General features: G+C 49.0%; 16 protein-coding genes and 1 non-coding gene across 17 annotated transcripts; 7 read left to right on the plus strand and 10 right to left on the minus strand.

The window, feature by feature from the left end:
* Positions 1-295: 295 nt before the first annotated feature.
* PICMEDRAFT_t91 lies at positions 296-366 on the plus strand. Its single transcript has one exon. It is a non-coding gene; the product is annotated as a tRNA-Gly (tRNA).
* Positions 367-508: 142 nt separating this feature from the next.
* Positions 509-1,714, plus strand: PICMEDRAFT_17331 (hypothetical protein). The gene has a single exon (XM_019161547.1). It carries the CDS (start codon positions 516-518, stop codon positions 1,569-1,571), a length of 1,056 nt encoding a protein of 351 aa, XP_019017225.1. The 5' UTR covers positions 509-515; the 3' UTR covers positions 1,572-1,714.
* PICMEDRAFT_17332 (hypothetical protein) lies at positions 1,712-3,249 on the plus strand. The gene has a single exon (XM_019161549.1). It carries the CDS (start codon positions 1,878-1,880, stop codon positions 3,192-3,194), a length of 1,317 nt encoding a protein of 438 aa, XP_019017226.1. The 5' UTR covers positions 1,712-1,877; the 3' UTR covers positions 3,195-3,249.
* A 257-nt stretch (positions 3,250-3,506) lies between these two features.
* On the plus strand, positions 3,507-5,576 carry PICMEDRAFT_34691 (hypothetical protein; the record flags this gene model as incomplete). The annotated part of the gene is made up of 1 exon (XM_019162900.1): positions 3,507-5,576. The coding sequence occupies one exon, from the start codon at positions 3,507-3,509 to the stop codon at positions 5,574-5,576; it is 2,070 nt and encodes a 689-aa protein (XP_019017227.1).
* A 116-nt stretch (positions 5,577-5,692) lies between these two features.
* On the minus strand, positions 5,693-6,139 carry PICMEDRAFT_73589 (hypothetical protein; the record flags this gene model as incomplete). Its single annotated transcript, XM_019164525.1, has 1 exon — positions 5,693-6,139. The coding sequence occupies one exon, from the start codon at positions 6,137-6,139 to the stop codon at positions 5,693-5,695; it is 447 nt and encodes a 148-aa protein (XP_019017228.1).
* A 249-nt stretch (positions 6,140-6,388) lies between these two features.
* Positions 6,389-6,811, minus strand: PICMEDRAFT_73590 (hypothetical protein; the record flags this gene model as incomplete). Its single annotated transcript, XM_019164526.1, has 1 exon — positions 6,389-6,811. One exon carries the CDS (start codon positions 6,809-6,811, stop codon positions 6,389-6,391), a length of 423 nt encoding a protein of 140 aa, XP_019017229.1.
* A 275-nt stretch (positions 6,812-7,086) lies between these two features.
* PICMEDRAFT_73591 (hypothetical protein) lies at positions 7,087-8,598 on the plus strand (the record flags this gene model as incomplete). The annotated part of the gene is made up of 1 exon (XM_019164527.1): positions 7,087-8,598. One exon carries the CDS (start codon positions 7,087-7,089, stop codon positions 8,596-8,598), a length of 1,512 nt encoding a protein of 503 aa, XP_019017230.1.
* A 95-nt stretch (positions 8,599-8,693) lies between these two features.
* On the minus strand, positions 8,694-9,905 carry PICMEDRAFT_73592 (hypothetical protein; the record flags this gene model as incomplete). Its single annotated transcript, XM_019164528.1, has 1 exon — positions 8,694-9,905. One exon carries the CDS (start codon positions 9,903-9,905, stop codon positions 8,694-8,696), a length of 1,212 nt encoding a protein of 403 aa, XP_019017231.1.
* Positions 9,841-12,680, minus strand: PICMEDRAFT_17335 (hypothetical protein). The gene has a single exon (XM_019161550.1). It carries the CDS (start codon positions 12,620-12,622, stop codon positions 10,313-10,315), a length of 2,310 nt encoding a protein of 769 aa, XP_019017232.1. The 5' UTR covers positions 12,623-12,680; the 3' UTR covers positions 9,841-10,312.
* Positions 12,681-12,801: 121 nt separating this feature from the next.
* PICMEDRAFT_17336 (hypothetical protein) lies at positions 12,802-13,911 on the minus strand. Its single transcript, XM_019161551.1, has one exon. It carries the CDS (start codon positions 13,864-13,866, stop codon positions 12,943-12,945), a length of 924 nt encoding a protein of 307 aa, XP_019017233.1. The 5' UTR covers positions 13,867-13,911; the 3' UTR covers positions 12,802-12,942.
* A 196-nt stretch (positions 13,912-14,107) lies between these two features.
* On the plus strand, positions 14,108-15,971 carry PICMEDRAFT_17337 (hypothetical protein). The gene has a single exon (XM_019161552.1). The coding sequence runs from the start codon at positions 14,190-14,192 to the stop codon at positions 15,888-15,890; it is 1,701 nt and encodes a 566-aa protein (XP_019017234.1). The 5' UTR covers positions 14,108-14,189; the 3' UTR covers positions 15,891-15,971.
* A 187-nt stretch (positions 15,972-16,158) lies between these two features.
* PICMEDRAFT_73596 (hypothetical protein) lies at positions 16,159-16,722 on the plus strand (the record flags this gene model as incomplete). The annotated part of the gene is made up of 1 exon (XM_019164529.1): positions 16,159-16,722. One exon carries the CDS (start codon positions 16,159-16,161, stop codon positions 16,720-16,722), a length of 564 nt encoding a protein of 187 aa, XP_019017235.1.
* Positions 16,723-16,846: 124 nt separating this feature from the next.
* Positions 16,847-17,734, minus strand: PICMEDRAFT_73597 (hypothetical protein; the record flags this gene model as incomplete). Its single annotated transcript, XM_019164530.1, has 1 exon — positions 16,847-17,734. One exon carries the CDS (start codon positions 17,732-17,734, stop codon positions 16,847-16,849), a length of 888 nt encoding a protein of 295 aa, XP_019017236.1.
* Positions 17,735-18,058: 324 nt separating this feature from the next.
* Positions 18,059-21,152, minus strand: PICMEDRAFT_54123 (hypothetical protein; the record flags this gene model as incomplete). The annotated part of the gene is made up of 2 exons (XM_019163174.1): positions 21,031-21,152; positions 18,059-20,878 (listed from the first exon to the last, which is right to left on the minus strand). Exons 1-2 carry the CDS (start codon positions 21,064-21,066, stop codon positions 18,059-18,061), a joined length of 2,856 nt encoding a protein of 951 aa, XP_019017237.1. The 5' UTR covers positions 21,067-21,152.
* A 123-nt stretch (positions 21,153-21,275) lies between these two features.
* On the minus strand, positions 21,276-25,247 carry PICMEDRAFT_153145 (hypothetical protein). The gene has a single exon (XM_019160762.1). The coding sequence runs from the start codon at positions 25,197-25,199 to the stop codon at positions 21,456-21,458; it is 3,744 nt and encodes a 1,247-aa protein (XP_019017238.1). The 5' UTR covers positions 25,200-25,247; the 3' UTR covers positions 21,276-21,455.
* A 316-nt stretch (positions 25,248-25,563) lies between these two features.
* Positions 25,564-26,433, minus strand: PICMEDRAFT_73599 (hypothetical protein; the record flags this gene model as incomplete). Its single annotated transcript, XM_019164531.1, has 1 exon — positions 25,564-26,433. The coding sequence occupies one exon, from the start codon at positions 26,431-26,433 to the stop codon at positions 25,564-25,566; it is 870 nt and encodes a 289-aa protein (XP_019017239.1).
* A 363-nt stretch (positions 26,434-26,796) lies between these two features.
* Positions 26,797-27,762, minus strand: PICMEDRAFT_73600 (hypothetical protein; the record flags this gene model as incomplete). Its single annotated transcript, XM_019164532.1, has 1 exon — positions 26,797-27,762. One exon carries the CDS (start codon positions 27,760-27,762, stop codon positions 26,797-26,799), a length of 966 nt encoding a protein of 321 aa, XP_019017240.1.

Here is a 27,762-nt window from a genome sequence, read left to right on the forward strand (position 1 = left end):
GCAAGTTTAACCGAAGGTGTAAGTGTATAAATACAAGAGGTTTGTCCCTTGTATTTATGTTTGAGAATATTAGTTTGTAGGCTAGTTATATTAGTTATAAATTAATAAGCAACAAACATAAGAAAAAGTGAACATATACAATGGATATTCATAATAGAATAGCTAGATTACAACAATAAAAAATTAGTTTATCGCCTTGACAAAGTGCTCCAAAGTTTGAAATCTACTAAAATTGTCATTATGCAATTCAATAAAAAATGACAGGATAGAGCTGTGTTTGAAAAACTCAACAAAAGCGCAAGTGGTTTAGTGGTAAAATTCAACGTTGCCATCGTTGAGCCCCCGGTTCGATTCCGGGCTTGCGCATTAAATTTTTAGTCTTTTTTTCTCCGTTTTGTGTCTTCTGAGGATTGATCCCGGATATGTCTTCGAGAAAAGGGGTATTTTTTTGTTTGATTGTTCTACATTAGCCCTACAGCTACTCTGGCTGACTAGCAATTACTTTGCCATCCGAAATGACTAACACTGGCAGAATTCCTGTGTGGCTGGATTGTGATCCGGGCCAAGATGATACAGTTGCAATAATCATTGCATGCTATAGCGTACATTTTGACCTCCTCGGAATATCGACTGTTCATGGAAACGTGTCCCTGCAGAACACCACATGCAATGCATTGAGGGTCTTGACAGCCATCGGTAAAACTGAAATTCCTGTTTATCCAGGAGAAGCCAAACCGCTGGATAACTACGCTGAGGTTTTCGCAGCGGACGTCCACGGTAAGACCGGTCTCAATGGGTCCAACTTATTGCCTGTCTCTAGAATGAAGCCTAGAAATAAGTCGGATTTTTTCCCACATCTAGCTCGGGTGATTGAGGAGAACGAAGGTAGGCTTAACATTGTTGCAACCGGTCCGCTCACAAATATAGCCACATTTTTCAAGCAATACCCACATTTGAGGAGTAAGATCAACTGGTTGTCTGTCATGGGAGGAGGATTTGAGGTGTTCAACATCAACGGGAATGCAGAGTTCAATTATTTCTGTGACCCTTTTGCAGCTAAAGAAATTGTGCAAGACGACATTTTATCCAGAAGAATGATCCAGGCCTCTCTAGATATAACCAGCAAAGTGTTCATTTCGAGCAGTATCCAGGAGGGAGTTCTAGATGGGAAAGACGTGGAGCAAGCGTCTAATTTTCGGGCAATGATGTACGAACTCATCGATTCTTTCAACAAGAGGATGCTAGCAAAGAAACTCCCCGATTACAAGGGGCCGGTAATCCACGATCCTGTTGCGCTAGTAGCGCTTTTGCAGTTTTTAGGCGTAACAAACGAGTTGGAGTTTACGTACGAAAGAAGAACCTTTGGAGTGAGCATAGAGCCAGCATCATATGGAACAATAACCGGAGCAAAGAAAGATGAACAGAACGGGATTTACGTTTTAAAGGACCTCAGTGTTAGCAGATTTTGGCAGGAGGTATTGGCGGTGTATGATGCGGCGGACAAAAATGCGTACATGAATTCGATTCCCCGAGAAGAGCTCATCGAGGAATCCGTTTTGGGAGACTGCTAACTAGACAACATTTATAGATAGATTGTAGAGTGATGGACGGATCGCTTAAGCCACGGCAAACGTATGGATCAACCTTATTTCCAGGCGAGATGCCTTCCCGATTGGGAAACAGGGGTCTTTGCCGAGGGTCGCTATCAATAGAGAAACGGCTTCTTGCCGAACCGATAAGAAGCCGGCTGGAGAAGACGACAGAGATAATAAATCTTTTGTGGTATATAAACCGACCTGATCCTCCCCAGTTGGTACAGATTAGCCACTTATTTTTCCGTACGTTTTTCAGCAACATTGAGAACAACAACAAACAACATGACCATTACATCCTACAGTCAAGATCTAAAAATCAACTCAAGAGAGTTGATAGATACCATACACTCCACTGCCGACATGTTCGGCGCCAAGGGCGTGTGGGGTCCTGAACCTACGCAGACCGGTGTATGCAGATTAGCGTTGAGTGACCTCGACAAGCAGGTGAAAGACTGGTTCATTGCCGAAACCGAGAAGTTAGGGTGCACAATCAAGGTCGATGAATGCGGCAACATCTTTGCCAGATACCCGGGCAAGTACGACGATCACGCTCCTACAGGAATGGGTTCCCATCTCGACACGCAGCCCACCGGAGGAAGATACGACGGGATCTACGGTGTCTTGTCCGGGCTGCAGGTGTTGAGAACCCTCAAGGAGAACAACATCACCCCGAACTTCCCCATCACACTTGTCGACTGGTGTAACGAGGAGGGCGCCCGTTTTGCCATGAGCTTGATGGCGTCGAGTGTTTGGGCGGGTGTGAAGACCAAGGAGGAGATCTACGCCTTGAAGGACGTCTACGACAACGAGACGACGGTCCTACACGAGCTCAAGAGAATCGGCTACCTGGGCGAGACCAAGTGTTGCCATAAGGCAAACCCACTCAAGTGCCACTTCGAGATCCACATCGAGCAGGGCCCCATTTTGGAGGAACTCGAGAAGAAGATCGGCGTGTTGACCGGTGCGCAAGCGTACAACTGGTTGAACATCAAGGTCACCGGCATGTCGCAGCACACCGGGACGACCCCGATGGAGTTCAGAAGAGACGCCTTGTTAGCCACGGCGAAGATCATTACAGGCATCAATGAGGTCGCCAAGCAGCACAAGGGCTTGGCGTCCATCGCCAAGCTAAGCTTGCTCCCCGACGTAGTCAACGTTGTCCCCGGGGAGGTCGACTTTGTCCTCGACATCAGACACGAAACCGACGAGGGCCTCGCACACATCCGCAAAGACTGTCTTGCCGTCATCGAAGAGGCCTCTCTCAACAAGGCCGGTAACGGCACCAGACTGCCCTACACCATCGACGATCCATACCCATACCCTGCGACGCACTTTGACAAGACTCTTGTCGACGTGATCGACCAGTCCGCCGCTGCCGTCGTCGGCGACGACCTCAAGCACAAAATGTACAGTGGGGCTGGCCACGACTCATGTGCTACAAACCTCGTCGTCCCAACTGCCATGATCTTCGTTCCAAGCAGAAACGGTATTTCTCACAACCCCGAGGAGCACACTGAGCCCGAGGATCTTGAGCTCGGCTTCCGCGTCCTACTCGAGTCCATCCTCAGATACGATGCCGCTCGTCTCGCCGAACTCTAGGCACCTTATGCACCCGTGTAGACCTGTATAGCAGCAATAAGTAAGAACAAGTGCTGAAGATGAACAGTCCCGGAAGCCGCTTAGTCAGCTCAATTACCGCATCTGGCAACGGCGGACCGTTACAGGCGGTCGCGGCTAGCGTGCTGAAATTTCACAGCGACTCCGGCCGAAGATAGGAATCAGTCATCAACGTCGTCGTCACCGATGTTGAAGATGTTCTAGAGAGTCCTTGGAGAGAGTAGTTTCGGGTGCAGATAGAAAGGGCATCGACAAGAGAACCAAAGAGCGAGAATGTTTGCCAGTAGCACCCGGATGAGAGTGCAGGCTTGCGGAAGGAGGTTTTCCACGACCTCGTTCACGCTCCAGGGCCAGAACCTTGTGGAAAAGATTGTACAAAAGTACGCTGTGGGCTTGCCTAAGGACAAGGTGGTCCACACAGGCGACTACGTGTCGATCCAGCCTGCACACGTGATGTCGCATGACAACTCGTGGCCCGTGGCACTCAAGTTTAAGGGGCTTGGCGCCAAGAAGGTGAAGGACAACCGGCAAATTGTGAACACGTTGGATCACGACGTGCAGAACAAGACGGAGAAGAACCTCACCAAGTACGAGAACATCAAGAACTTTGCAAAGGAGCAGGGTATTGACTTCTATCCAGCAGGAAGGGGTATCGGGCATCAGATCATGATCGAGGAGGGGTACGCCTTCCCTGGGAACATGACTGTTGCGTCGGACTCCCACTCAAACACCTACGGTGGTATCGGGGCGCTTGGAACAGCCATCGTGCGGACAGACGCGGCCGCCATCTGGGCGACGGGTCAGACCTGGTGGCAGATTCCACCTGTGGCGAACGTCGTCTTGGAAGGAGAGTTGCCAAAGGGGACCACGGGTAAGGACATTATTGTGGCGCTTTGCGGATTGTTCAACAACGACGAGGTGTTGAACCATGCGATAGAGTTCACCGGAGAGGCGGTAAAACACCTTCCTGTCGACTACCGGTTGACGATCGCCAACATGACAACGGAATGGGGTGCGTTGAGCGGAGTGTTCCCCATCGACGAGACGCTTGTCAACTGGTACACGAACAGACTGCTAAGGGTGGGGCCTAACCACCCAAGAATCAACGTTAAGACCGTTGAGAACTTGCAGCAAAACAAGGTCACAGCCGACGAGGATGCCTTCTATGCCAAGACCTTGAGAATCGACCTTTCGACCTTGAGTCCGTACGTGGCCGGGCCTAATTCCGTCAAGATCGGCACCTCTATCGACAAGTTGAGTTCCAAAAACATGAAGATCAACAAGGCGTACTTGGTCTCGTGCACGAACTCCCGTTTGTCCGACATCAAGGCGGCTGCAGACGTGGTCAAGGGCAACAAAATTGCGCCTGGGGTCGAGTTCTACATTGCTGCGGCCTCGTCGGAGGTTCAGCAGGACGCCGAGGCAGACGGTGCATGGAAAACCTTGATTGAAGCCGGATGCATCCCGTTGCCGGCCGGGTGTGGCCCCTGTATTGGCTTGGGTGCCGGTTTGTTGAAGGAGGGGGAGATCGGTATCTCTGCCACGAACAGAAACTTCAAGGGCCGGATGGGCTCCAAGGACGCTCTTGCGTTCTTGGCCTCTCCTGAGGTTGTTGCCGCTTCCGCCGTTTTGGGCAAGATTGCAGCCCCAGAAGAGGTTGCCGGCGAGCCATGCCATCCTGCCACAGAGGTGAAGAAGGTGGTCACGGTGAACAAGAAGCCCGAGAGTACCACAGACGCTGCTTCAGCAGAGGCTGCATCTGCGTCTGCATCCTCGTCGTCCGTGTTGGAGGGCTTCCCCGAGCTGATCGAGGGAGAGGTCATCTTCTGTGACGCGGACAACGTCAACACTGACGGGATCTACCCGGGTAAGTACACGTACCAGGACGACGTGCCTAGAGAGAAGATGGCTGAGGTGTGCATGGAGAACTACGACTCGGAGTTTGGCAGCAAGACGCACGCAGGCGACATCATTGTGTCTGGCTTCAACTTTGGCACAGGATCCTCGAGAGAACAGGCGGCCACCGCCATCCTAGCCAGAGACATCAAGCTCGTTGCGGCCGGCTCATTCAGCAACATCTTCGGCCGGAACTCGATCAACAACGCCTTGTTGACGCTCGAGCTTCCGGACCTCATCCACAAGTTGAGAGCCAAGTACGCCGGCTCCGAGAAGGAGCTGACCCGCAGAACGGGCTGGACGCTGAAGTGGGACATTCCAAACTCCCTCGTCACCGTCTCCAACGAGGCCGGCGACGTCGTCCTCACAAACAAGGTCGGCGAGTTGGGCACCAACTTGCAGGAGATCATCATCGAAGGCGGCTTGGAAGGCTGGGTGAGAGCGCAGTTGAAGCAGCAAGCGGCCTGATGCCGGCTCCGAGAACCAAATTATTCACTCCCCCGTCCCAACGTCGCAATGTATGTAATTATTAGTTATGTAATACCTATATACTACTGAGATATATGTCTGTGGTGCCGGCCGGTCTATAGCGCCTTGATCTCCTTGGAGATCTCGTCGTAGCTCTCCTTGTACTCCTCCGTCTTGCCCGACTTGTCGCCCTTCTTGCCGCCGCCAGGAACAACCATGATGCAACTCGTCGGTCTCTTCGTTCCGCCGGCACCCCCAAGGTCCTCCTTGCTTGGCACAAATATGTACTGCACCCCGTTGTCCTCGCACAAGACAGGGATGTGCGAGATCACGTCGCCCGGCGAGATGTCGCCAGCAATGATCACAAGACCCTTCTCCCCCTTTCTGAGCGCCTTCACAACTTCCTTCACTCCCCGCTTCACGTGCTTGGCCTTTGCAGCCTTCTTCACTGTCTTGAGAAGCTTCTTGTTCAGCTTCTTCGATGCCAGAGGCTGTGCGAACGGTAGCACGTACGGCAATTTTGTGTCGTAGTTGTCTGTCTCGGATCCCTCTTTTTTGCCCATTGCTGTGTCTCTGTGTCCGTCTGTCTGTCTGCCGGATTCTCAGCTCTGCTCTCTTCTCCTCTGTTCTTCTTTTCCTCTTAACCGTCTCTCTCTTTCATGTCTTGATAGCGATAAAATTTTTCAGCTGTACGAAAAAAGCGGGAGAAAAGAAAAAATTCTTCAAAAAAGCGAATTTTACGCCGATCGACTCAAAATTCGGTTTTGCAGTGTTAAGTTAGTGTTTATATATACAGGGTTGGAGGAAGGCCACTACTCTGGCACCTCAAGGCCGACCCGGCGGGCAGTCTTGCGGACCTTGTCGGTCTGCTTCATGCTGATGCCCGGGTTGTAACGCTCAAGAAGCTCGATGTACTCACGCTGCGAGTCGAGGAAGGTGGTGATGTTCTGGAGGTGCTCGGCCTCGGCCCGGTGGAGCTGTTCTTGGTCGAGATGTGCCAGCAGGTGGACGTCGAGGGCGGGCAGCTTGGACGCAAACCTCTCCCGCACTTCGTCGGCTAGCCGGGCGTCCTCGTCGGCACTGAGCTTCTTGCCGGCATTCATGTACTGCATCCGCTTGTAGTGGATCAGGGCGTCCTGCTTCTTGAGGATTTCCTTGAGATGCGTCTGGTGGCTGGACGCGACGCTCTTCTCGAGCGCAGCGTACATCTGCTTGAACAGGGTCTTTCCGGACATGTCTGCTTGCTTGCTGCTTGCGTTCTGTGCTGGCAGGCGTGTCCGACAGAGCCAAGAGACGTCTGCTGGCAAGAGCCGCCTTGTCTTGAGCAGCTGAGCATTCCCGAGCTGCGCTGAGCTTTCCCTCACCAAAGGCGCGAGCCGCCTCTCTTCCGTTTCGAGAAGACAGCATGAATCTGCAAATCTGTGCTTCACAGGTAGGGGAGGCGGCTCTGTCTGGTTGCCAAAGAGGCTCCTCAGCAGTGCAGCTGGTTCTCTCTCTGCAGACAGCGACAATGGAGATAGACCTGTCCCGCATACCAAACAAAGACCAGTGGGTGGCTGCCGCCAGGGAGGCGGCGGGCCGGCCGGACGACTTCGAGGCGTGGGAGAAGCTGGTCCAGCTGACCGAGTTCCTGCCGTCGCTCAACGTCAAAACCAAGTACCCGGTCAGCAGCCGCTCGCCCGCCGTGGAGAGGCGGCTGGTGCTGCTGGCGTACGAAAACCTGCTTGTGAACTTCCCGCTTCTGGAGCAGTACTGGGTCAACTACGCAACGTGGTTCTACACCTTCAACGACCTGGCCGGCGCGGTGGAGACCTTCGAACGGGCCTTGCTCATCCTGCCGCAGTCGCTGCTCCTCTGGAACGCATACCTCGACGTGCAGCTGAGAATAAACTCAGACAACGCCCAGATGTTGGCGAGCTTCGAGAGAGCCCGCGAGGCCATCGGCTATCACTACCTCGGCAGCCCCTTCTTCGACAAGTACCTCCTCTTCTTGAAAAACAACAGACTCGTCCGGGAGTACCACCTCGTGTTGCGGAAAATCATAGAGATTCCGCAGCACGACTACCTGAAGTACTTCAAGACGTTCCTCAACCTAATAGAGGACGCCGACCTGGACACAATCAAGTTCCTGGTCTCCAAGAGCGATCTGAAGGCGGATTTCGGCCTCACCTGGGACGACCTCCTCAGGGACGAGAACCTGCGCAAGCTAAAGCTGGAGCTACGCAAGAAGTTCTTGGACCTCTTCATCACCGTGCAGTACCACTCTTGGAAGTTCTACTATTTCGAGAAAAACCTCTCCACCCACTACTTTGTGCCGAACGAAAAGCTCTCCCGACTCGAGTTGCAGACCTGGCGCTCCTACATAGAATACGTGGAGACGCTGAACTTGAAGGCAGCCACAAAGGAAAAGGAGCTCTCTTTGATCAAGAACAACATCTCCTTGATCGACACCCTCTACAGTCGATGCCTTATACCGGCCGCGTCGTATCCGTTTTTCTGGATCAAGCTATCCAACTACTACCTGAACTACAACGACCTCGACTCTGCCAAGCTGGTTCTTCTCAAGGGTGTCTATTTGAACCCGGTAGCGAACTTGAAGGTCCGCCTCAGGTTGGTCGACCTATACATACTGTCTTCGGAGTTCGACAAGGCCAGATGTCTGGTCTATGAGTCGCTGCAACTGCTTCCGAATAATCTACAGCTGTTTTGCAAGCTTCTAGAAATCCAACACTTCACTCAGGCGTCGAGCGTCTCCAAGCTGATTGTGAACAAGTTGACCGAAATACCCAAGCTGAAGAACAAAGAGCTTGAAGAGCAGTTCGACTGGCTTTTTGTTGAAATGTTAGACTACTCCTGCATCACCGTCGAAAAGCTAGCGCAAATCTTTGAGATGTTCAAGGACAAAAAGAGCCCCCACTACCTCAAGGCAAAAAAGATGTTTCACGAAACCTACAAGTTGGACGGCTTGGACCCGTTGAAGGCAGCAAAAATCCCCCAAGGATGGGAATGCGTGTATTTCTGAAAAAAAAAGAACTCCGCATTAAAAGAATAGACAATCTTCTGTATAATAATAAACTAGCGTTTGAAGTAGGACAGCAGGTCCATGACCGTCTGTTTTCATTTGCGCTCCTTAGCAATGACCTCGTTAAAATACTCCTCAGCGCTCAGGTTGATATAATGGTCCGTTAGCTTGATGTTCGCCTCTTCGAGCTCTGGGGTCCAGCTCTCAAACTCCTCCTGGCTGCCCACAGGTCTCTCTCCAATGGAAGTCACTCTAAATGCATGTCGAATGTCTTCCGAGTCCCAGTCCATCGTTCTCGTGTGTAGGGTTCTGCGGTTGTCCCAGACCACAACTGTATCCTCTTCGTATTGCATTCTGACGTGGGCGTCTAAACAGGCAGCGGTGTGGTTGAAGAGGAAAAGGAGAAGGTTGTCACTCTCCTCCGTCTTCAAGCCCAAGATCTTTCTCGTGAAGCCCCGATGCACAAAGAGACTCTTTCTCTTGAGGACAGGGTGGTATCTGACCACGGGGTGAATCGAGTCGATCACGTCCTTCCTCTCAATACCGCCCTCCTGCTTGGCAGCACTGACCTGCTCTTTTGACGTGTGGACGGCCTTCAAGCCATCAAGCTTCTCCTTCATCAACGGAGACAACCGGTCGTAGATCTCAAACATGTCCAAGAACTGGGTGTCTCCGCCACACTCTCCGCTTTGCAACATGGCAAAGAGCGTGATTCCCGGCGGCTGGTTCTCGTAGGTGACGTCTGAGTGCCACGAGACGTTGTTCAACCGGTCCGCAAAGAATTTTTCCTGCTCCTTCTTGCTGCCCCTTCTGAAGGTCATGTGGAACTCCGGGTGGTTTAGCGGAGCACCCGACGTCGGATGCACGTGGAGAGGACCGAAGTACCGGCCCCAGTTCTTGATCTCCTCGAAGGACTGGTTCTTGAAATCCTGTTTCTTGAACGCCACCACACCCTTCTCCTCCACCAAAAGCGCAATGTCGTTCTTCTGCTGGTCTGTCAAAGAGCTCAACTGTATCCCCTCGACCTCTAGTCCCAGCTTGGGGCTGATCTGTCTGAACTTTACGCCCTCGACGTCTCTCAACGACTTGAATGCCGCATCGCCCGCAAACCCTCGGTCGACATGCTTGAAAGGCTTGGGGTTCTGGAAAGCGTGATCGTCCTTCGGGTCCCACGTAGGCGCCCACTCCGGGTACTTCAACCGCTTCAAGTTCTCCTTGGAGACCGTCAAGATCCCGTCTGTCTTCTCATCGCTGTCCTTCTGGAAGTGGATCGCACCGTCGTGGTAGGTTCTACGCAAAACTGACATCGCTTTTATCACCTGTATAAAACCTCTATGTTGTTACCATTTTCTATCTACACCAACTCCATCTACGGCTCGACTGCTCTATATTCAAGGATTAACCTACACATACAAGAGTGTCTCTCTTTTATAACACACGCTCCAGCACCACTGCCGTTGTCGCCACCCCCTTCCTGTCCTCCTCTTTGTCATCACCATCCCTCGAGTCATCTTCCCGAGGCCCGTCATCGCCCCAGTCCCCTTGAGCCACAGTCCCATCCTGTGGCTCCTGCGGCAGAAGACGTTTCCGTCCACAATAACCGTTGCGATAAGGCGCAGACACCAAATCCCGAACTCCTCGAGGCGCTTATCAGCCGTGGAACCACAGCTGTGTGGACCTGGGGCCCACATTGCTTACGTCAGCAGAAGATAGTTCATCTGTACCGGTGCAAGATGAAGTTGAAAGAGGTCACGGCAAACCAGAGGGTAACACCGATGTAGCCCATCCACTTCTTAAACGTCCAGTTGTTGAGTGGAACAAGCACGCTGTAGAGTACGAGCATGAAGATGATGCTTAGGGCAGTCAACTGCAAGCTGCGGTCGACGTTGAACTCGATTGTCCTTGTGCCGGTGATGGCAAGCTGCACAATCAAGGAGCAGGCTCCAACTCCGAGGAGTATGTAGAGAAGCGGGCTTCCAAAACAAGCATGGAGGCCGGTCAACGGTCTGCCCAAGCCGGCAAGCGCCAGGTTGGTGACCACGTCACCAACACTGTTGCCCAAGGAGAGAATAGTCAACCCTAGAATCGACTCGTTCAACGAGTAGATCTCGGCGAGGTCTCTCAAGACTGAGATGATGGCAGAGGCAGCCATCGAGATGAGCTTCAAGACGGAGAGAAACCCGCACACCGAGGAGAGGATGGGGAAAATCAGGTCGAAGGCGCCTGGGGATAGACGTCTCAAGAGGATGGAGAATACCGGGAGCGATATCGAGACGAGTACCAGTAGGATGGAGAACTGGAAGTCGAACAAGACCATTGGCGTTATGGCGATCTGGAAGTGGAAAAGCCTGGCCGACAAAGCCTGCTCATGTCTGAATATTTCGCCTTCAAGCTCCCTCGGAAGCGGAACAGGAATGATTAGGTTCGCCAGCGTAGAAAAGGGAAGAAGAATCACGGCAAGACACCTCTCACTCACTGAGTTAGCCCCGGTGACTATATGGATGGGACAGATCTTGAGGAGCATGTTTCTTGTCTTCTGGTACTCGACATAGGGGATGAGTGTGGAAGTTGAAGACAATTGTCTCAGCATCGGGCTGAGAGGAGGCTCCAAACTCGAATGGTACAAGGTGGGAGGCGGCAAGAGCGTCTCGTCAAATCTCGAGTGGTTCGGAATGTCCGTCCTTGTCTCGTCTTTCCTCTCCTCAGTGTCGCCCTCGTTCCCCAAACTCGACTTCCCGGTGGACGGCTGTATGTTGATGATTGGAGTGGAATTCCGGGCATTGTGTATGCTCGAGTCGGGAGCTTTGTTTTTGAACGAGAGAGAGGAGTCGGTTCGTGCTAGAACCGAGTGTCTCGAAGGGTATAATATTTGGAAATCGTCTTTATCTCTGGCTTTTCTACTGTGAATAATCGGGCTCGAATTGCTTGCATCTTGGGCAGGAGCAGGAGCAGGAGCCTCGCTGTGGATTTCATCTGCTTCATCCGTATTGTCGTAGCTGTTGATGTTTGAGTTCTGCGGAGAGTTCAGTGGAGTGACTTCTGAGATTGTGTTCAGCTGCTCTATGTCTCCGCTTTCGACGGGTATCGCCTTGCTGGAGCTTTTGCGTTGCCACAACCATGCCAACTTCAACGAATCAATTAATGCGATCTTGTACGCTCTCCCTCTCTCTAAGTTGTCAATATTGTGAGCAAAATAGTAGTCGTTGTGGCTGGCATTTGAGTCGTTCGATGCGTCAGAGTCTATACTCTGGTCATCTGGGTGGCCATTGTTCCCACTACTCTCAGTATTCGCATTCATGAGGTTGTGGGAGTATAACTGTGGAATCACATTAGCGTTAGCATCCGTGGCTGCACTCTCCGCTAACGCATCCGTGTCAACCTTGTACTCCTCCATCTCGCCACCTTGCGGCAGGAAGAAGTTGAGTACAATGAACACGAGATATAGCACACAGAGCACAATCGACTCAACCATAGTTATCACGCCATCAGACAGGATGTAGAGTGACAGCAGCAAGAGCGTTGAGAAGATGACGAGGTCCCGGATGAACGTCTGGTGGTTGACCTTGAACGGCTTGTATATCGCCATGACACCGATAACGACCGTTAGGGCGAAGTTCGCAGATCCTAGCAATTCCCCAATCGCCATTGTGGTCATCCCGTTCTTCATCGCAATGTATGTCGACAACATGTCCGGCGACCCATTTGCAAAGGCTAGCAACGTCAACCCGGCCAACTTTTCATCCATCTTCAAAGCCTCCGAAAGTGCAGAAAGATTCGGCACTAGGTAGTCGGACGCTAGTAAACCCAAAATGAGAAATAGCATTCCGATCGCCGTGATGACAAACAGCCATAGTACGGCATTCGAGAGCACAGGGCTATCCAGGTTGGCACAGTAGTAATATCGCAGGTAAACATGGCGGACACCAGAGCAGTGTTCTGTCAGGAACTGACATATTTCGGCAGTTGAATTGTTGCCGCTTGGGATGGTGCACGTTTCGGCAGCAGAAGACAAGATACTCTGCATCGGTGACTCCGAACCAACAAAATGCTGACAGGAGTGTATCTCTGGCCCGTTGTGTGTGCCTTCCCCAGCTAAAACCTACTCTTTCCTTTGGGGTCTGCCTGCGTCATCAGCCTGTTCCCCGTTGGGTCTTTGTGTCTGCGAAAATAGGCCGCTGCGACTCATTTGCTGCGGACATGCAGGGGACCAAAGATAAGGACATGTTGCGTGTCTACCTTAGGGGATGATCTATTAGAGATGTACGATTACACACGGGTGTGATATATACAGGAGTGTAAGCTAAGTGGTAATGGGAAGGAGGAGGTGAGAGAACGTGAGGAAGATTAGGCTGCAGCAGCTGGTTCGGGCTGCTCGGTGTCGTTGAGAAGGGTCTTTGGGATTCTCTCGTTACCGGTGAAGGGGAAACCAAGACCACTTAGGAGTATTCTGGCGTCAGCGTCTGTCTGGGCACTGGTGTGGAGGGTGACGTCAAACCCAAAGTTCTGTGGCCATGAGTCCTGGTTGTTTTCGATCTCCGGGAAGAGTTTGACCTGCTCGGCGGTCATCCCGAAAGCGATGTTTCCGTACCTGTCACCAGACCTGTTGGAGATCCCGTAGAACTCCCTTGTTCTTGGCAAGACAATTTCGGTGAGGGTGGAGATGAACTGCGAGGCGTCTCGGCCGTGGAGGGTGATCTTGGCGCCCATCTTCATACCTGGTCTGAGCTTCCAGTTAGGCACGTTGGTCTTCGCAAAGATTGGCTGTGGCTTGGCACCCGTTATCTGCTGGAGCTGCAACGCCGCAGAGATGGCCTGTGCTGGGTATAGCTTGGCGTCCTTCACAAAGCAGTTCAACGTGACTGCCTCGAGTCTAGGCACGTTCTCGTACGTCTTTGGCTCGATGGTTGGCGAAGGCACGATCTGGCCCTTTGGCTTTCTCAACGGTCTGTTGAGGTGGTATGGCGAGCTCATGTCCCACTGTCTTCTCTTGGTTCCGTAGACAGGCTGTTGTCCGTGCTTGTAGTTGATCAAAAGGAGGTCCGACTCCAGCGTGTTGTGGTAGTGCTCCTGCACCCGGTCCTGGTGGGTCAGATACGGTCTAAACTTGGGAGATCTGATGTCGTGTGGCTCCAGCTTCAATTCTGGGAACCGTGGCGAAAGAAACTTCTTGATGATTCTCACCTTGTGGTGAACAGGCTTGACCTGCGAACATCCGACCTTCTGGGCGGCGGCCGATGACGAAAAGTGACGGATCGACTGTGGAAACATCTTTGTGCAGCTGGGTCTCTGGTTTCCTGTCTGCTGTCTGGCGGCTGGCTCCAAGCTGGCTTCACATACTCAAGCTACTCTTACTCCCATCACGGCATTCTTCTGTTAGTGTCCGCCATGAAAAATGCTGAGCTTCCCAAGCGAAAAACCGGGGGGAAAAAAAGAGAGCCGTCTTTTCCGGGTAAGCGGGAACTGGAGCCTGACAGTAAGGGAGGGTCTGTAATACAAAGCATAGAAGACAGTAAAAGAACGTAGAAAGAGGTGACGAACAGGCAATTAGAAGGCCAAGATAGTACAAAGAATAAAGCACAAGTTAGTACAAGATGAGATTTGTGCCTCACAGGAATGCAGAGCTGCAGACCAGTACAAAGCCGTGGAACCCAGAATACTGCTCGGATTCAGAGACAGAAACAGATACAGATGTGAACTCAAACTCACACTCGAACTGGGTGGTCAACTCGGAAGAGGCAGAGGTGACGAGTGATGTCAGCTCTGCATCGTCAGTATGCAAGGGGGACGAGGTCGGAGTGCTGGAAGACTTGAGCAAGCTGCCCGAATTTCTATCCACACAAGGATTGGAAAAACGGTTCAACTTGGCATGCACCTTGGCTGAAAACAGTGCAGCAATCACCTCTCTCTACGGTTATGTGGAAGATGATCATGGGTACTATATTGAACACAACCCCGAAACGCCAACAGGCGATTTGGCGGGGACGGCTGCGGAGACGTCTGCCAAAGGACCGGAACCTTTGTCGAAGTTTTTCATATCACAGTTCACGGATGAAAGAGCCAAGAGGAGAGATGCAGTGACACGTCTGTTGAAAATCGAGGAAGAACGCATCAGAAAAGAGGAGGAGGAAAGAAGGAGGAAAATCGAGGAACAGAGAAGGAGAGAGGAAGAGGCTGCAAGGAAAGCAAAGGAAGAGACCGAAAGGAAGCTTCTGGCAGAGCAGAGGAGGAAAGAAGAAGAACTGAAACGTCGACAAGAGGAGGAAAAGGCAAGACAAGAGGCACTGAAGAGGGAAGAGCAAGCACGCTTGCAGAAGCAGAAGGCCGAGGAAGAAGCTGCAGCAGCAAAGAAACAGGAGGCCCTCAAGAGAGCCAAAGAGGAAGCCTCTAAAATGGTTGTCAGACCTGCGGAGATTGAGTTGCTGTACTTGAAGTATATGCAGGATGTGAAGGACATTGATACCCAAATCGTGCAGCCGATGAACGCCAATAAGGAGCTAAAGAAAGCTGCTGGAAGCCACAAACGTAAGATCAATCCCAAGTTTGGCCAGTTGACCAAGAGCCAAAACCAATTGGTCCGAATCACCAACGAGATCAAGCTTTTGATTGAACAGACCAGGGCACATGACTCCGTCTACAAATGGATTCTCAATTTCATTTCCGATGCGATAATCTCTCAGGCGGAAACCGAGGTGTCTGTCAAACCGTCTGCTTCGTTGCCATTGGCAAAACTCACGTTGAACTTGCTCATTCTCTTTGACGAGCTACGGTACTTTCTGCTGGCAAAGTTCTATTCCTCTTGTCCCTTCTTGCTTGGCTACTCGTGCTCTCAGGACACCGAGGAGGGGAGAGTCCGGCTGGGCTGGACCAGGGATGAAGACACAGGCAAGTGGGAAATCGAAGAGCAACACAACGAACGGTTATGCGGTATATCTACCCTGTACTCAGTGATAACTCGTCTCAAACTGGACTCTTCATATGTTGGATACGATCCTTCAACAACGAAACACCCGTTGCCTATCAAATACTCGTGGATATTTCTTTCTCGAATGGTGGACGTGCCGACGGACCAGTTGTCGGAAACCCACTACTCTATAGTGGGCGCATGGTGGGACGCATGCTCTGTTGAGTTTCTCCAGGCGTACGGCAAGCAGAGTCAGAAACTTCTGAGACTTGTTTCCGAGCAATGGACCTCGGTTAACGGTGGTTCATCCGCAGGAAAAGTTAGATTGAGATTGCTCGGAGAAGAGTGGATGAAGGGCTCCATTAAATCGTTCCCTCAGATGGAACCATGATTCCACCAGATGAACACTAATTTATAGATTTTGTATAGAACATTTAGACTGTAACATATTAATACTGCTCACAGATTGCAGCCCTACCAATCGGGCAAAGACAGATGAACTTGTTTCAACTGGATCACAAATTTTATTATGTAATAAATCACCGCTAAAAAATAACCGTTTAAGGTGACATACTCTCTTTGCGAGGTATCGAGCTGGCTGCTATCAGGCTTTATCTCATTGCATTGAGCATAAGCCAAAAACAGCAGCTCTAATTACGATGGTTAGACCCAATATCCAAATACCACCAGCTCCGGTGGCACCTTTCCCCGTTAAAGTATCGAAAACTGCCGTTATTCCTGGATTTGGCCGTGGGTCTTCGGATCTTGGGTTCCCAACTGCCAATGTCAGCATCAAAGACAGCAGTGCACTTCAAGACCTCGAGGCTGGTGTCTATTTTGGATATGCAAAACTGTACAAGTCGGAAAACTTGAAGCTAGACGACAAGCGAGTGGATAGAGTGGATGGTAAGTCATCTGTGGTTTTGAACTATGGTCGTGAGCTACAGGATACGGATTTACACATCTTTCCAATGGTGATGTCACTAGGATGGAACCCTTACTACGGTAACAAGGAAAAGACGTGTGAGATATACATCATCCACGAATTTTCCCAAAGTTTCTACGGTGCAGATCTGAGTGCTGTCATTTGTGGGTACCTTCGACCTGAATTGGATTATGAGGGAATCGAAGCATTGAAGAAGGATATCCAACTCGATGTTGACATCGGATTGGAGAACCTTGCTAAAGAGGGTTACGTGCAATGTAAATCTATGTTAGAATAGCATTTGTATCAAGTCTTTTACATACACTTGTTTATTGATTACTTGGTTGTGTCGAATGTCTAAAAAGGTCTAATAATCGGGAGTGACACAATAGGAAAAAAATAAAATATTATACTAGAGATATCTACATGAGCTTCAGCTTATCGTCATTTTGCTTGAAACCGAACATCTTTTTCAAGGTTTCAATAGCAACAGTCATCATCTTGGTGAACCAGTAAACATTGAGAAGATCCAACACCATATTACAGCCTAAAATGATGAGTGCTCCCACTGTAGTGAAGCCTTCTTTGTTTCTGGCAGCGTAGAGATCCACTCCCAATCTGGCAACCTGGTACCATCCCCAGCAGATCCGGATAAAGAAAAAAATCAAGATCAAAATGATGTTGTTCACCAGCTTGAACGTTTCACTCAACACATCATACTTCAATCCAACCCATCTTATATCCAAAAATGGTGTAGAGATTTCAAACAAAAGGAATGTGGCAGAATAGTACTGAATGAACTTGTATTCACATGCAATGCAGAAAACAGCCGTGGAAACGATGCCGTGGACTAGGAACCCTAAACCGAAAAACCTAACGTAAATTGTCGAAAATATCGTGTCCCATATGAAGTAACTCAGGGCCATCGAAGTGTAGAACTTTGAGTATGGTGTGGTAGCAAATACACGATCCTCGGCAAGATAGCTGTTGCCAAATACAGGAATGCCTAAGCCGCATATGATCACAGCCTGGATGAATGACACTACTCTGATGCAGAAATCTAAGCGATTCTTTCTGTTTTTCAGAGGGACAGAAACACTAGGAAAGAGAAGTAACAACTTAGACAACTGAAAGAGTACCGAGTACAAAGTGACACCGAACACTATCGTGTGAAGGTTATTGGAAACCAGTTCCGTATCCTGAAATGTGGAAGGAACGTAAGGCTTGATTGTCGCATCCACAAATGGCTTTAAGCCCGCTAAGGGGTCGTCGTATGCATAACGCTCACGAAATTGCTTGATGTACTCCATCGAATGATATGCCGCTTTCCGCCACTATATATCCGAAAAACCTCCCGTCTCCGACGAACAGTGACGCTTCTTTTCAAATCTGAATCTCACTCAGTTCGGATAGACCGAGCGGTAGGTGCAGTGGTAACAACCACAACAAAGAGAGGAAAGTGCGTGAAAGCCAGACACGAGATTTCCTTCTCATCCGCTGTAGAGGTGGAGTGCAACAATGTAGGCGTCGCGGCACGACACAACAAAGAAGTTGTGCTTGCAACTTATTTCGAATTTGGTTCATTTCTTTTGTATACGGACTATAAATAAAAGAATATTAAAACAGGAGCCTACCTACACTTCAGTGACCACAACACCGTTAGTCTTTCTGGCCACAGCAGCCACCTTGTCTCCAAGACTGAGAGCAAGACCTTGGCCCTTCGATCTGATTCTTACGTGTCCGACAATCAAGCCGTCGGCGTTCTTTTCGATACACAGATTGGCTAGTGCATCTTCCCCGAACGTCGACTTGGAATACAAGTTGGCAGACAGGAACTGGCAATCACCGATGATGGCACCAGGGGTCAAGTTGTTCATGTTCGTGCCTCTCAACAATTCCTCGAGGTACTCTTTTAAGCTAGGCAAGGTGGAGTTGACGCTGATCTTGTTCTCCCATTCGAACTCGTTCCACATCTTTCTGAACTGTGCTTCGGTACACACAGCTGGCTTGATGTAGTCTAGGATGTCAATGTGGACATCACTTAGAATGACGATCGTGCTGTTATCGGCATGTTGCCCATCGTAGACAATGTTACCAAAGATGACACCGGTATCGGCACTCGAGACCTTGATGGTAGTTTGCGATCTATGGAAACCATGTGGGGCAATGTTGTTCGACGTTGGCTTGTCGACAACCTTCAAGTCTCCCAATGCAGCAAACTCGACACTCAAGTTACGCAAAGTGGTAGTGGTCTGGTTGACAATGAGGACATCAAGGGTGACATCGTATTGGTGAACCTTGACGTATGCCTCCGCATAAACAGGATCAGAGAAACCCGTAAGCTGGACAATCTTGTTCAATCTCGAAGTCAAATCTTCCTTTGGCTGGGCGCCGTGCTGGACAGCATTGAGTTCTTTTTCATTATCATCAACAACCTTGTTGTCCTTGTTAACAAATTGTCTGAAGGCGATAGGCTCATCAACCTGTTCTTGAGTGACATGCAACGTCTCCGTGTTTTGTGCTTGCTTCGAGAGTTGTTCTTCCACTTGTTGCTTGAAGGCATCCATAGTGTCATCCAAGAAAGCCTCTTCCAACAATTTGATGTCAGTTTGATCCTCAGACAAAAATCTTATACAAGACATGATTCTTTCGGATGAATCCTCATCAATTTTCTTTTTCACATACTGCGAGTCACCGACTCTCAAGATAGAAACCATAATCAACATAGCTTCTGCCTTTAATGCATTAAGAAGGTCCTTACGTTCGGAAACTTTATTCAATCTTAAGATCAATTTGACCAAAGTTGATGACAAAACAGAGGCAAGGTAAAAGTCACCATCTATGATCAAGCTTCTAATTGGAGTTCTCAGGTTCTTATTTGATTTCGACTTGATTTCCTTTGACTCGCTATATGCACTCTCTGTGGCATATGTACCATCAGCCAAAATCTTAGGACCCGACTTGGATTCTCCATTTTCTTTGGTACCGGCTGCTTCACCATTATTTTCTTCATCGTCAGCACCGTTGAGCTTCTTCTCTGCTGCTAAAATTGGAATCTCACCAATGTTCGTTCTAATGTACTTCCATGTCGATTGAATGTCTGCTTCCTCTAAACAGTATTCACCCAAAATCCACAAAGCTCCTCTGTAAACCTTACCCGATTTGACGTTGGATAGAGAGATAAGCAATCTGTTGATTATGTTAACTCTGAGATCAGGATATTTCTCAATCACCTGTTTGACGAAGGTGATCACTTCGGAGGCAGCAGCTGTGTTCAACTCGCCAATGAATTCCAACAAGAGATCGACAACGGAAGCGGCGATTTCATGGAACTTGATGGCGATTGAGTGAATTGCACTGATCAAAGTTTGTCTGTATTCGACATTCTTATCTTCATTTGAGTTGGTGGTTCTATGCAATTCTTTTTTCAAAAGCTTGATAACATCCTCGACATTTTTACTGGAAACCAGCTTCAAACCAATCTCAATTGCCTTATTTCTCACGTCAACTGAAGGAGAAGACAAAACTTTCAAGATGTCCAAGCAAATGTCATCTAGAACATCCTGGTTTTCAGAATGTAACTCGCTGATTCTTTCAAGCGCAATTAACTTCACGTTGATGTCGGACTCTTTCACAGCTAGCTCAACAAATTTGGCAGCGGCACTTTTGACAGCACTTGGAGAAGAGCTCAAGACACTTAATGTTGTGGCAGCTTCGTACTCAACTGCAGTGTTCGAGATATCTAACAAAGAAGTGACAATTTGTAGGTATTGTGATCTCAAGTCTGAGTACTGCAAAGCGTCTTTTCTGATGAACTCGATGATGGCCAATTGGATCAAAGGATCCAACGAGTCAAGAGGTTGTTCCTGGATGTATCTCAATGACGCCTCTCTGTTCAAATTGCTCAAACAGACAAACGCGTTTCTTCTACAGGTTGCATCGCTTTCAACCGACAAGAAGTCAAGAATTAAATCTGGCGCATCAGGAATCAAGTGATCTGAAACTTTGAAAATGGAATAGATTGCAAAGACGGCATTTTTTCTGACATAGGCATGACGATGCTCCAAGCAGACCCTACAGTTTGGAACCAATGTTTCCAATAACTCAGGTTCCTTTAACTTGGTCAAGAATCTCAATGTGGCACCTCTAATAAATTCGTTTGGGTGCTGCAAGTCTCTCTGGATGGCATTACAGACCAAGATCATTTCATGTCTCAACTTCCCTTCCTTGTCATACTTTTCGCAGATTTCCCAGTAGAAATACAACAACTTCTTCAATTCCTTGCTTTTGGAAGGCATCACGTATCTGATGACATGCATCAAAAGCTCTGGCATTGGATCGGTGTTGATCATCGTGATCAAGATCTGGCGCATCGTGATAATCTTGGACTCGTCATCGCCCTTTTCAAGCTTGTTCTTGAATTCATTGACACTGAATTTTGGCGACGTGCTTGGCTAAATTATTCAATTGAAACATGTTAGTATACTTCTGCAAAGAAAAAAACAATAATCGCATAAATGCTGTTCAAATCAGTGGCTTCGCCAGCTAATAAATCTGGAAGCAGTTGAAAAACAACAGTCAATAACCCCTAAGAACGAGAACATACCTCATAGACCAGTGTGTAAGTGGCAGTCTCCGGCATGTTTGCAGAGCTTCACTTTAAAATGTTTCTTTTGCAAGTTGTTATGTTCCAAATCAGCTCTTCTGCTCTTCCTTCGTGGAGTAAACACGTACCTCTTCTGCTCGATCACCAAACCAACACCGTCATCAACACCCACCTTTCCTCGACGGCCGCACCTCGCCAAAAAAGCTACCTGGCACCCTGATCCGTGGCGCATGAGACACGGGGCAGCAATGTAGCGTGGCGCGGTTATACGCAGATCTGGTCCATTCGAGACAGTAATAATAGACTTGAATAAGCTATTGAAGATATGATATTAGAAGTAAGAGTTACGAGGTACAAAGTTACAAGGTCAAAATTATACGATGTAGAATAAAAGCGGTGGGTGATCTTGGTCAGCACAAGACGGACTATTCGTCGTCACTATCAGGGTTCGTGATGAACAACCGCATCCCGTTCCCGTAGTGAGGACGGACACTCAAAACACTGTTGAAGCGGCCCAAATCGCCACCACCACCACTGCTAGTGCCAGCCTGTTGCTTTGCCAGCTTGCTGAATTGCTCTGAGGCTGAAATGACAGCGGCGTCCGGATGGATTGGCACCTTCGTTTTCTGACCCCTGTGGATCAATGTAGCGTCAGGCAACTCTCCGTCGTTTATTTCGCTGGCAAGCATCCGTGTTTTTGGCTTGGCCATCATATGCTTGTTCGACTTAAAAGAATGCGTCAACTGCTGCGAAGGGATTTTCTTATGAGAAATTGTGCCGTTCTGCCGGATAGCAAGAGGAAGAACCTGGACGGATGGTTTAGTGTTGATGGCAGTCTTCTTACTCCTCAGTCTCAGGTTCTCGATGTAAATACACTTTTCACCTTTCCGGCTCTCAAGTTCTTCGTTGACTTCTTCTTGTTCTGGAATCACAGGAGCTTTGCCGCCCTCAGCGACGGATGTCTCAGCCTGATCCTTAGCCACAGTGATGAACCCTCTGCTGATAGCCTCGCTACTCTCATTATCGTTGCTTTGAGGCTTGGGCTGCTGGGCAATCCCATTAGCAAACAGCTCAGGGTTGGCTGTCGTTTCAGACAGTCCACGGCCTCTCCTTCCAGTCGACGGGTAACTCGGTGGAGGTCTTCTCTTTTTCAGGGTTGAAGAAGTACCTATCACAGGAGCGGCGGGCGTCACGACTAGCGAATGCTGAATTGGCATCACTGTTGGCTCTTCTCGACGGTCATAGATAATCTGATGATTGTCGTTATCATTTTCTGGATCGTCCTCTGGGAGATTGTGTGGACGTGATTCGTAGGAGAAGTTGGACTCAAGATCAGGAATCGGGGCTCTTTCAATCTCATCGCTATTTCTGTTACTCAAACTATTCTCGTCCAGCGACCTTTGTTCTTGGTTGGTAATGACCAAGTGCTGACGTGGACCTATTCCAAGACCAGTCGGAGTTCCTGTCAGATTGATACCACTTGCTTTTTCTAGCAAGCTTTTAGAACACATCGAGTTGTGTCTGAAAATTTCTGGGGTCTGAGCCATCTCTTCGATAGAATCAACACTCCGAGGTGACCGAGGAGATCTCGGAGAAAACTCTAACACACCATCGTCATCATCATCGTTTTCTTCCGAAGAGCTCTCACCTGAAGCAACTGCGCCTTTGGAAAAGTCAGTTGGGGTCAAGTCATTAGTTTCAACAGCCTTATTCTTCATACTGTATTGCTGCTGCTTGAAACTGTCTTCACCGGAAGTGTAGTTGCCGATATCCATGTGATTGCGTTCATCATCCACAATGTAGCTCATATTATCATTATCTTGGCTATCATATCCTTCGAAGCGATCATAATTATCATCATCGTTCTGATCATTGTTTTCATCATCGTCGTTTTCAACATCATCATCAGCGTCATCGTCGTCGTCGTCTTCATTACCCCCATCACTGCTATGTGTAGGATAGAGATCTTCAAGACTCCTAGAACTAGAAGTTTCAGGCAAAACAGCAGTTACGTTATTTTCAAGCTCATCACCCAGATCAAAGTCACGATGAGGAGAAGAGTTGCTTAGATTCATTCCCATATCGACGTAAGGCCGACTATCTGTCGGCGTCAAAATAAGAGATCGACTGCTATCAGAATGTGTACTGACATTTTTAACACCATATAAGGCATCGCGATCATTGCCCTCTTCATCATCATCAACAATCTTTCCATCATGTAGTTCATCAGCATTATTGAAAAAATTCGTTGCACTACTGTATCTTTCCCAAACTCCATCATCTGCTTCAATACTTTCCGGAATATTCGAAGCTACAGTGGAAATGGTTTGTGTTTCGGCAATAACATCACCACTAATATACTTTTCGTCTTCAGCAATACTTACCGGCTTCGCATGATGGACTAATGATTCGAAAGAGCCATCCAGAGGGCCAATAAGATCCTCTTCTGAGTAATCATCAAGTACTTCATTTTCGACATCATCGTCAATATCTTGAGCACTCAAGTCAGCAAAACCATTAGGCTGTAGGCTTCGAGCTTCTCCGGAATGATATTTATTTCCACTAATACTCATATTGTTAACAGCTGATGCTTGCTGTTCAGGTGAATCTCCCACATCCTCATCAAATGTGGCACGATGTATATTTCCATCAAGCGAGGCATCTTTGGAAGGCTCATCAACGTCGAAAAACACATCTGAAGCACTAGAATTTTCAGATCCACCCCCAACAGACTTAGGTTTTTCCAGCTCAAGAAAATGAGTTTTCTCACTATTGTTATCATCTGCAGAGAGGTAAGAGTCTGGTGCAGCGGTCTTCAGTTTAGATATATATTGGTCCAGCGTTTCACCATTTTGTAGATGAGGCAGGTCTTTCACCTTTACAAAGATACCATTGTTTTCATCTGTGGCGCCGTTTTCTGCTGCAAGATCATTATTCAAGTTCGATTTGCCTAAATCTTGAGTAAGGTGCAGAGCTATTGGTCTTTCTGTGGCACTTACTGGACTAGAAGTAAACGAAAGGGTTCCTCCTGCTGCATCCCCATCTGTATCTCCTTCTGTCTCCATACGACCTTGAGAACCTTCCGACATGAAAGATTTCTCATGCTCTAATTGGAAACTGTCAAGAGCACTGGTAATTTCCTCAATACTCGACAATGTTCTCGAATGCTTGTGGACATTTTTGTCTTGATATTGGTCTTTGGAATTATATTTGTAGTCCTCGGAATGAAAATTTGGAGGTTCATAGCTTGTGGTTGAGTTGACAAACATTACATTTTTGGAAGGATTCAAAAGTTTGTCGGCACTTAGTTGTCCACTCTTCATGGCTGCAGGAATGGAGGTGGGCGGTATCAAGTTCAATGGAGTAAATTCTCCATCGGTGCTATCATATTCTGATAGATGATTAGAGTCTGCCGCCGATGCTTTCATTGTGTCAGACGGCGACTGAAGCTCTGGTTGGGTCATGGATGGATCTGATATCTTGACTTTCAGCGATGGCGGAGGCGGCCTCCGTTTTCGAAGCAAATCCGTTCGTTTACTTATTGTTCCTGACGATTCGAGATAATTTTTATGGGGGCTATCCTGAGCAAAGGTTGAGGCAGGGTATATGGAAGAGGTTTGCCTTGAAAAATCTGGCAAAGTTGAATTGCTAGTGTTTCTCAGACTTGTGATGGGACTCAGTTCGTTTGGGTACATCGAAGAGGAAAGGCTGGAATTGCTTACTTGCCTTTTTTCTGACGGCTGTGAGTTAGAATGGTATGGGCTAGATCGTTGCCACTCCGGTTTCTCCCTGGAAGTTTCTGGTAGCTTAGAGTTCTCCTTTTGCAAAGCTATGCCGTTGGTAGATGATGTCGTCGCAGGCAAGCTTTTGACTCGACTACTATTATTAGAACTAGAGTTGGCATTTGTATGTGAACTGCTTGTGTTTTGCAAACCGGCGTATCTATTCTTTGCCGGCACAGGTGGTTTTGGAATTTTTGACAGGTCTACCTTCGATACGATAGATTCATCGGGGATCTGGAATGTCAACCTGTGAGGATTGTTCTTGGCGGAAATCTTTGATGTATCTGAAGAGGAGCGTTGGTGTTTCTTGCCGCTTTTGGGCGCTGTGTCTGAGGATTTCCCGAAGAAGTCGATCAACGACAGTCTCTTCTTCCTGTTACTCGACATAGTCCTAGTGCACTGTCTCTTGAACTAGCCTTTGCTTGCCGCCTTGTGGCGTAAAGACTAGCTATGAAGAGGCCGTTGTTGTGAACACTTCAAGGTACAAAATCTGGTGAACTTTTCCTGCCACTTTGATCTCCGCGTTTACGTCATCATCTAAGGAAATTGAGAGCTCGTTGGAGTCGGAATGTTAACAGTGTATAAAGGTCTATATCGATTTTTAAGGAGAAGACGAGGGGAATATGAAAGAAAGGAGAGATCCAAATCCAGCTGGGCATCTCGGATGCAGAAAAGGGATGGAGGGAAATAAAGAGGGGAGGGGAGGGGGTTGAGGAGTGAGAAGTGGAATTAGGAAACAGGTTCGAGGCAATTAGAAAAGTCTCATAACAAACTCAAAGGCAGCTAGGGCAGCAGCATTGGCCGGAAAACTCCGCAAAATACTTGGAACAAAGCCCCTGGTAAAGCCCCTGAGTCCTCCTCTCTCCGTGTAGACGTACTTGACGGCATCTGTGTATTTTTTGAATCTAGGGTTGTCGACATTGTCGATCATGATGACGTTCTTTACAACATCGGATGGGTAGGCTGTGATCCAGAAGCAGGTTGCACTGAGGCCACCGGCCCAGAAGTTGACTGCTGCCTTGCTCATGTTGGTATTTTCGGTGAAGTAGTTTGTGATTATTTCATAGGATCCCCACCAGACGATGAAGTTGGTTCTGAAAATCATCGTGGGTACCAAACCCTTGTACAGGGTTCTTAGGCCGTCGTGTTTCCAGAGCTTGAAGGCGCAGTCGATGGGGCCGGTGTAGACCCTGCTCTTGGCGTCGTATTGGACTTGCAATCTGGCTTTCAGCTGTTCGATTGGTGCTGCGACTAGAGACACTGTCCACCCAGATAAAAGTCCAGCAGCGCAGTGACCCACCAGAGGCATTTTCTTGGCATCGGGAAAGAAGTTCTCCTTGACGAATCTCCGGTACACATGCAACGAACCAAGCATGACCGAGTCCATGAGCACCCACCCGACCAAGGGTGGTGTGAAACCCTTGTACAACCCTGCCACACCTTCGTTCCGAATCGTTTTGATGGTACAATCTAGGGGTCCGGTAAACCTGCCTGAGGAAGTTTGCAGACGGACTTTCACGGAGTCGAAGGGATGGCCAACGGCATTTTTCATCATTCCTGAGAACACACCGGCGATGAAGCCGGCGTATCTTGGAGGAGGTTCTGTTTTTGATTCTGGCATGGCTCTGGGGAAAAAAAAAACCGATGTTTTCTAGGGTATCACTGCTGAAAGTTGGTCAAATCAAAAGGTGTCCACGTCTAGGACAGCCCGTGAGAGAGAAGGAAATTGGTGGACCTTTTTCGACGGTCCTATGTACCAGGCTTCATGTGTAGTACAGGAGCCTATGACTCCTCGAGGAGCTGGAAAAAAACCGTGGGTGCGGAGTTTTCTCTTGATGTTGTTTCCCCGTTACCGGCGATGCGTTGTCGCTTATACATGCCCTGCCGGCGGAGTGTGTCTGACTATCGTCTCGTTACTATTTTAAGTTTTGTGTGTACGTATACGTTATCTATGTAGCTGTGCTTGGAAGAGTTTGGACCTGTTTTAGAGGATAGTGTCGCCCAAGGCGCATTTGGCGATGGACAAACCTGTGTTGACCGTATCGACAATGTGTATGTCCGTTGTGGCTAAGGAGGGGTTCACCTCGACGATGTCGAGACCTGCCAAGTTGCCCGAGTTCGCCACCTCCTCGACGATAAAGAGCCCCTCTCTCAAGGTCAAGCCGCCTCTGACGGGGGTGCCTGTTGCTGCGACGTACAATGGGTCTATTCCGTCGACGTCATAGCTCAAATGTATTGGGTTCTCGCCGGATGGGTTGACGGCCTCCATGGCCATGCGCACAACCTCGTTGATGCCATATTTGTCGACGTGGTACATGCTGAAGGCCTTTATTCCCAAGTCTCTGAGGATCTTCTTCTCGCCAGCATCGACGTCTCTCAAGCCGATGTAGGTGATCTGCTCAGGCTTGACGAGGGTCTTGAGTGCGTCCAACCACTTGAACTGCGGAGGCCAGTTTTTCCTGTCCAAGCCCATGGCAAACGCCACAGGACAGCCGTGCAAGTTCCCGGAACACGTTGTCGACGAGGTGTTGATGTCTGCGTGTGCGTCGACCCAGATGATGCCTCCGTTTGGGTGTGCGTTGACGAAAGCGGTGATCGTCGACATCCCGATCGAGTGGTCCCCGCCCACGGTCAGCGGAAACGACCCCTGCTGGTGGCACGTCTCGACGGCCTTGTAGATTCTCTCGCAGCATTCGCTCACCATCTGCGGCCTCTTGCACCGTTCGTAGACGTCCTCGACGTTGGCCTTCATTTTGGCCGAGTCCAAGCCCTCGAGCGGGTCGGCAACTGAGCACTCCCACCCGAGCGACTCGATTTGATGCAGCAAGCCGGACTTGAGCAGCTGTTCAGGACCGTCCTCGACACCCGATTTGCCCTGGCCGCCCGAGAAGGGCGCCTTGATCACCGTGACGTGTTTCTTTGGGTACAGTTTGTAGTGGGGGTTCGACAT

Source organism: Pichia membranifaciens (assembly GCF_001661235.1).
Source record: "Pichia membranifaciens NRRL Y-2026 unplaced genomic scaffold PICMEscaffold_4, whole genome shotgun sequence".
Taxonomy (NCBI): Eukaryota; Fungi; Ascomycota; class Pichiomycetes; order Pichiales; family Pichiaceae; genus Pichia; species Pichia membranifaciens.

Coding starts and splice junctions, on each gene's coding strand:
- PICMEDRAFT_17335 (XM_019161550.1), bottom strand. CDS start 12,622: ATGCAGAGTATCTTGTCTTCTGCTGCCGAAACGTGCACCATCCCAAGC.
- PICMEDRAFT_17332 (XM_019161549.1), top strand. CDS start 1,878: ATGACCATTACATCCTACAGTCAAGATCTAAAAATCAACTCAAGAGAG.
- PICMEDRAFT_153145 (XM_019160762.1), bottom strand. CDS start 25,199: ATGTCGAGTAACAGGAAGAAGAGACTGTCGTTGATCGACTTCTTCGGG.
- PICMEDRAFT_17337 (XM_019161552.1), top strand. CDS start 14,190: ATGAGATTTGTGCCTCACAGGAATGCAGAGCTGCAGACCAGTACAAAG.
- PICMEDRAFT_17331 (XM_019161547.1), top strand. CDS start 516: ATGACTAACACTGGCAGAATTCCTGTGTGGCTGGATTGTGATCCGGGC.
- PICMEDRAFT_17336 (XM_019161551.1), bottom strand. CDS start 13,866: ATGTTTCCACAGTCGATCCGTCACTTTTCGTCATCGGCCGCCGCCCAG.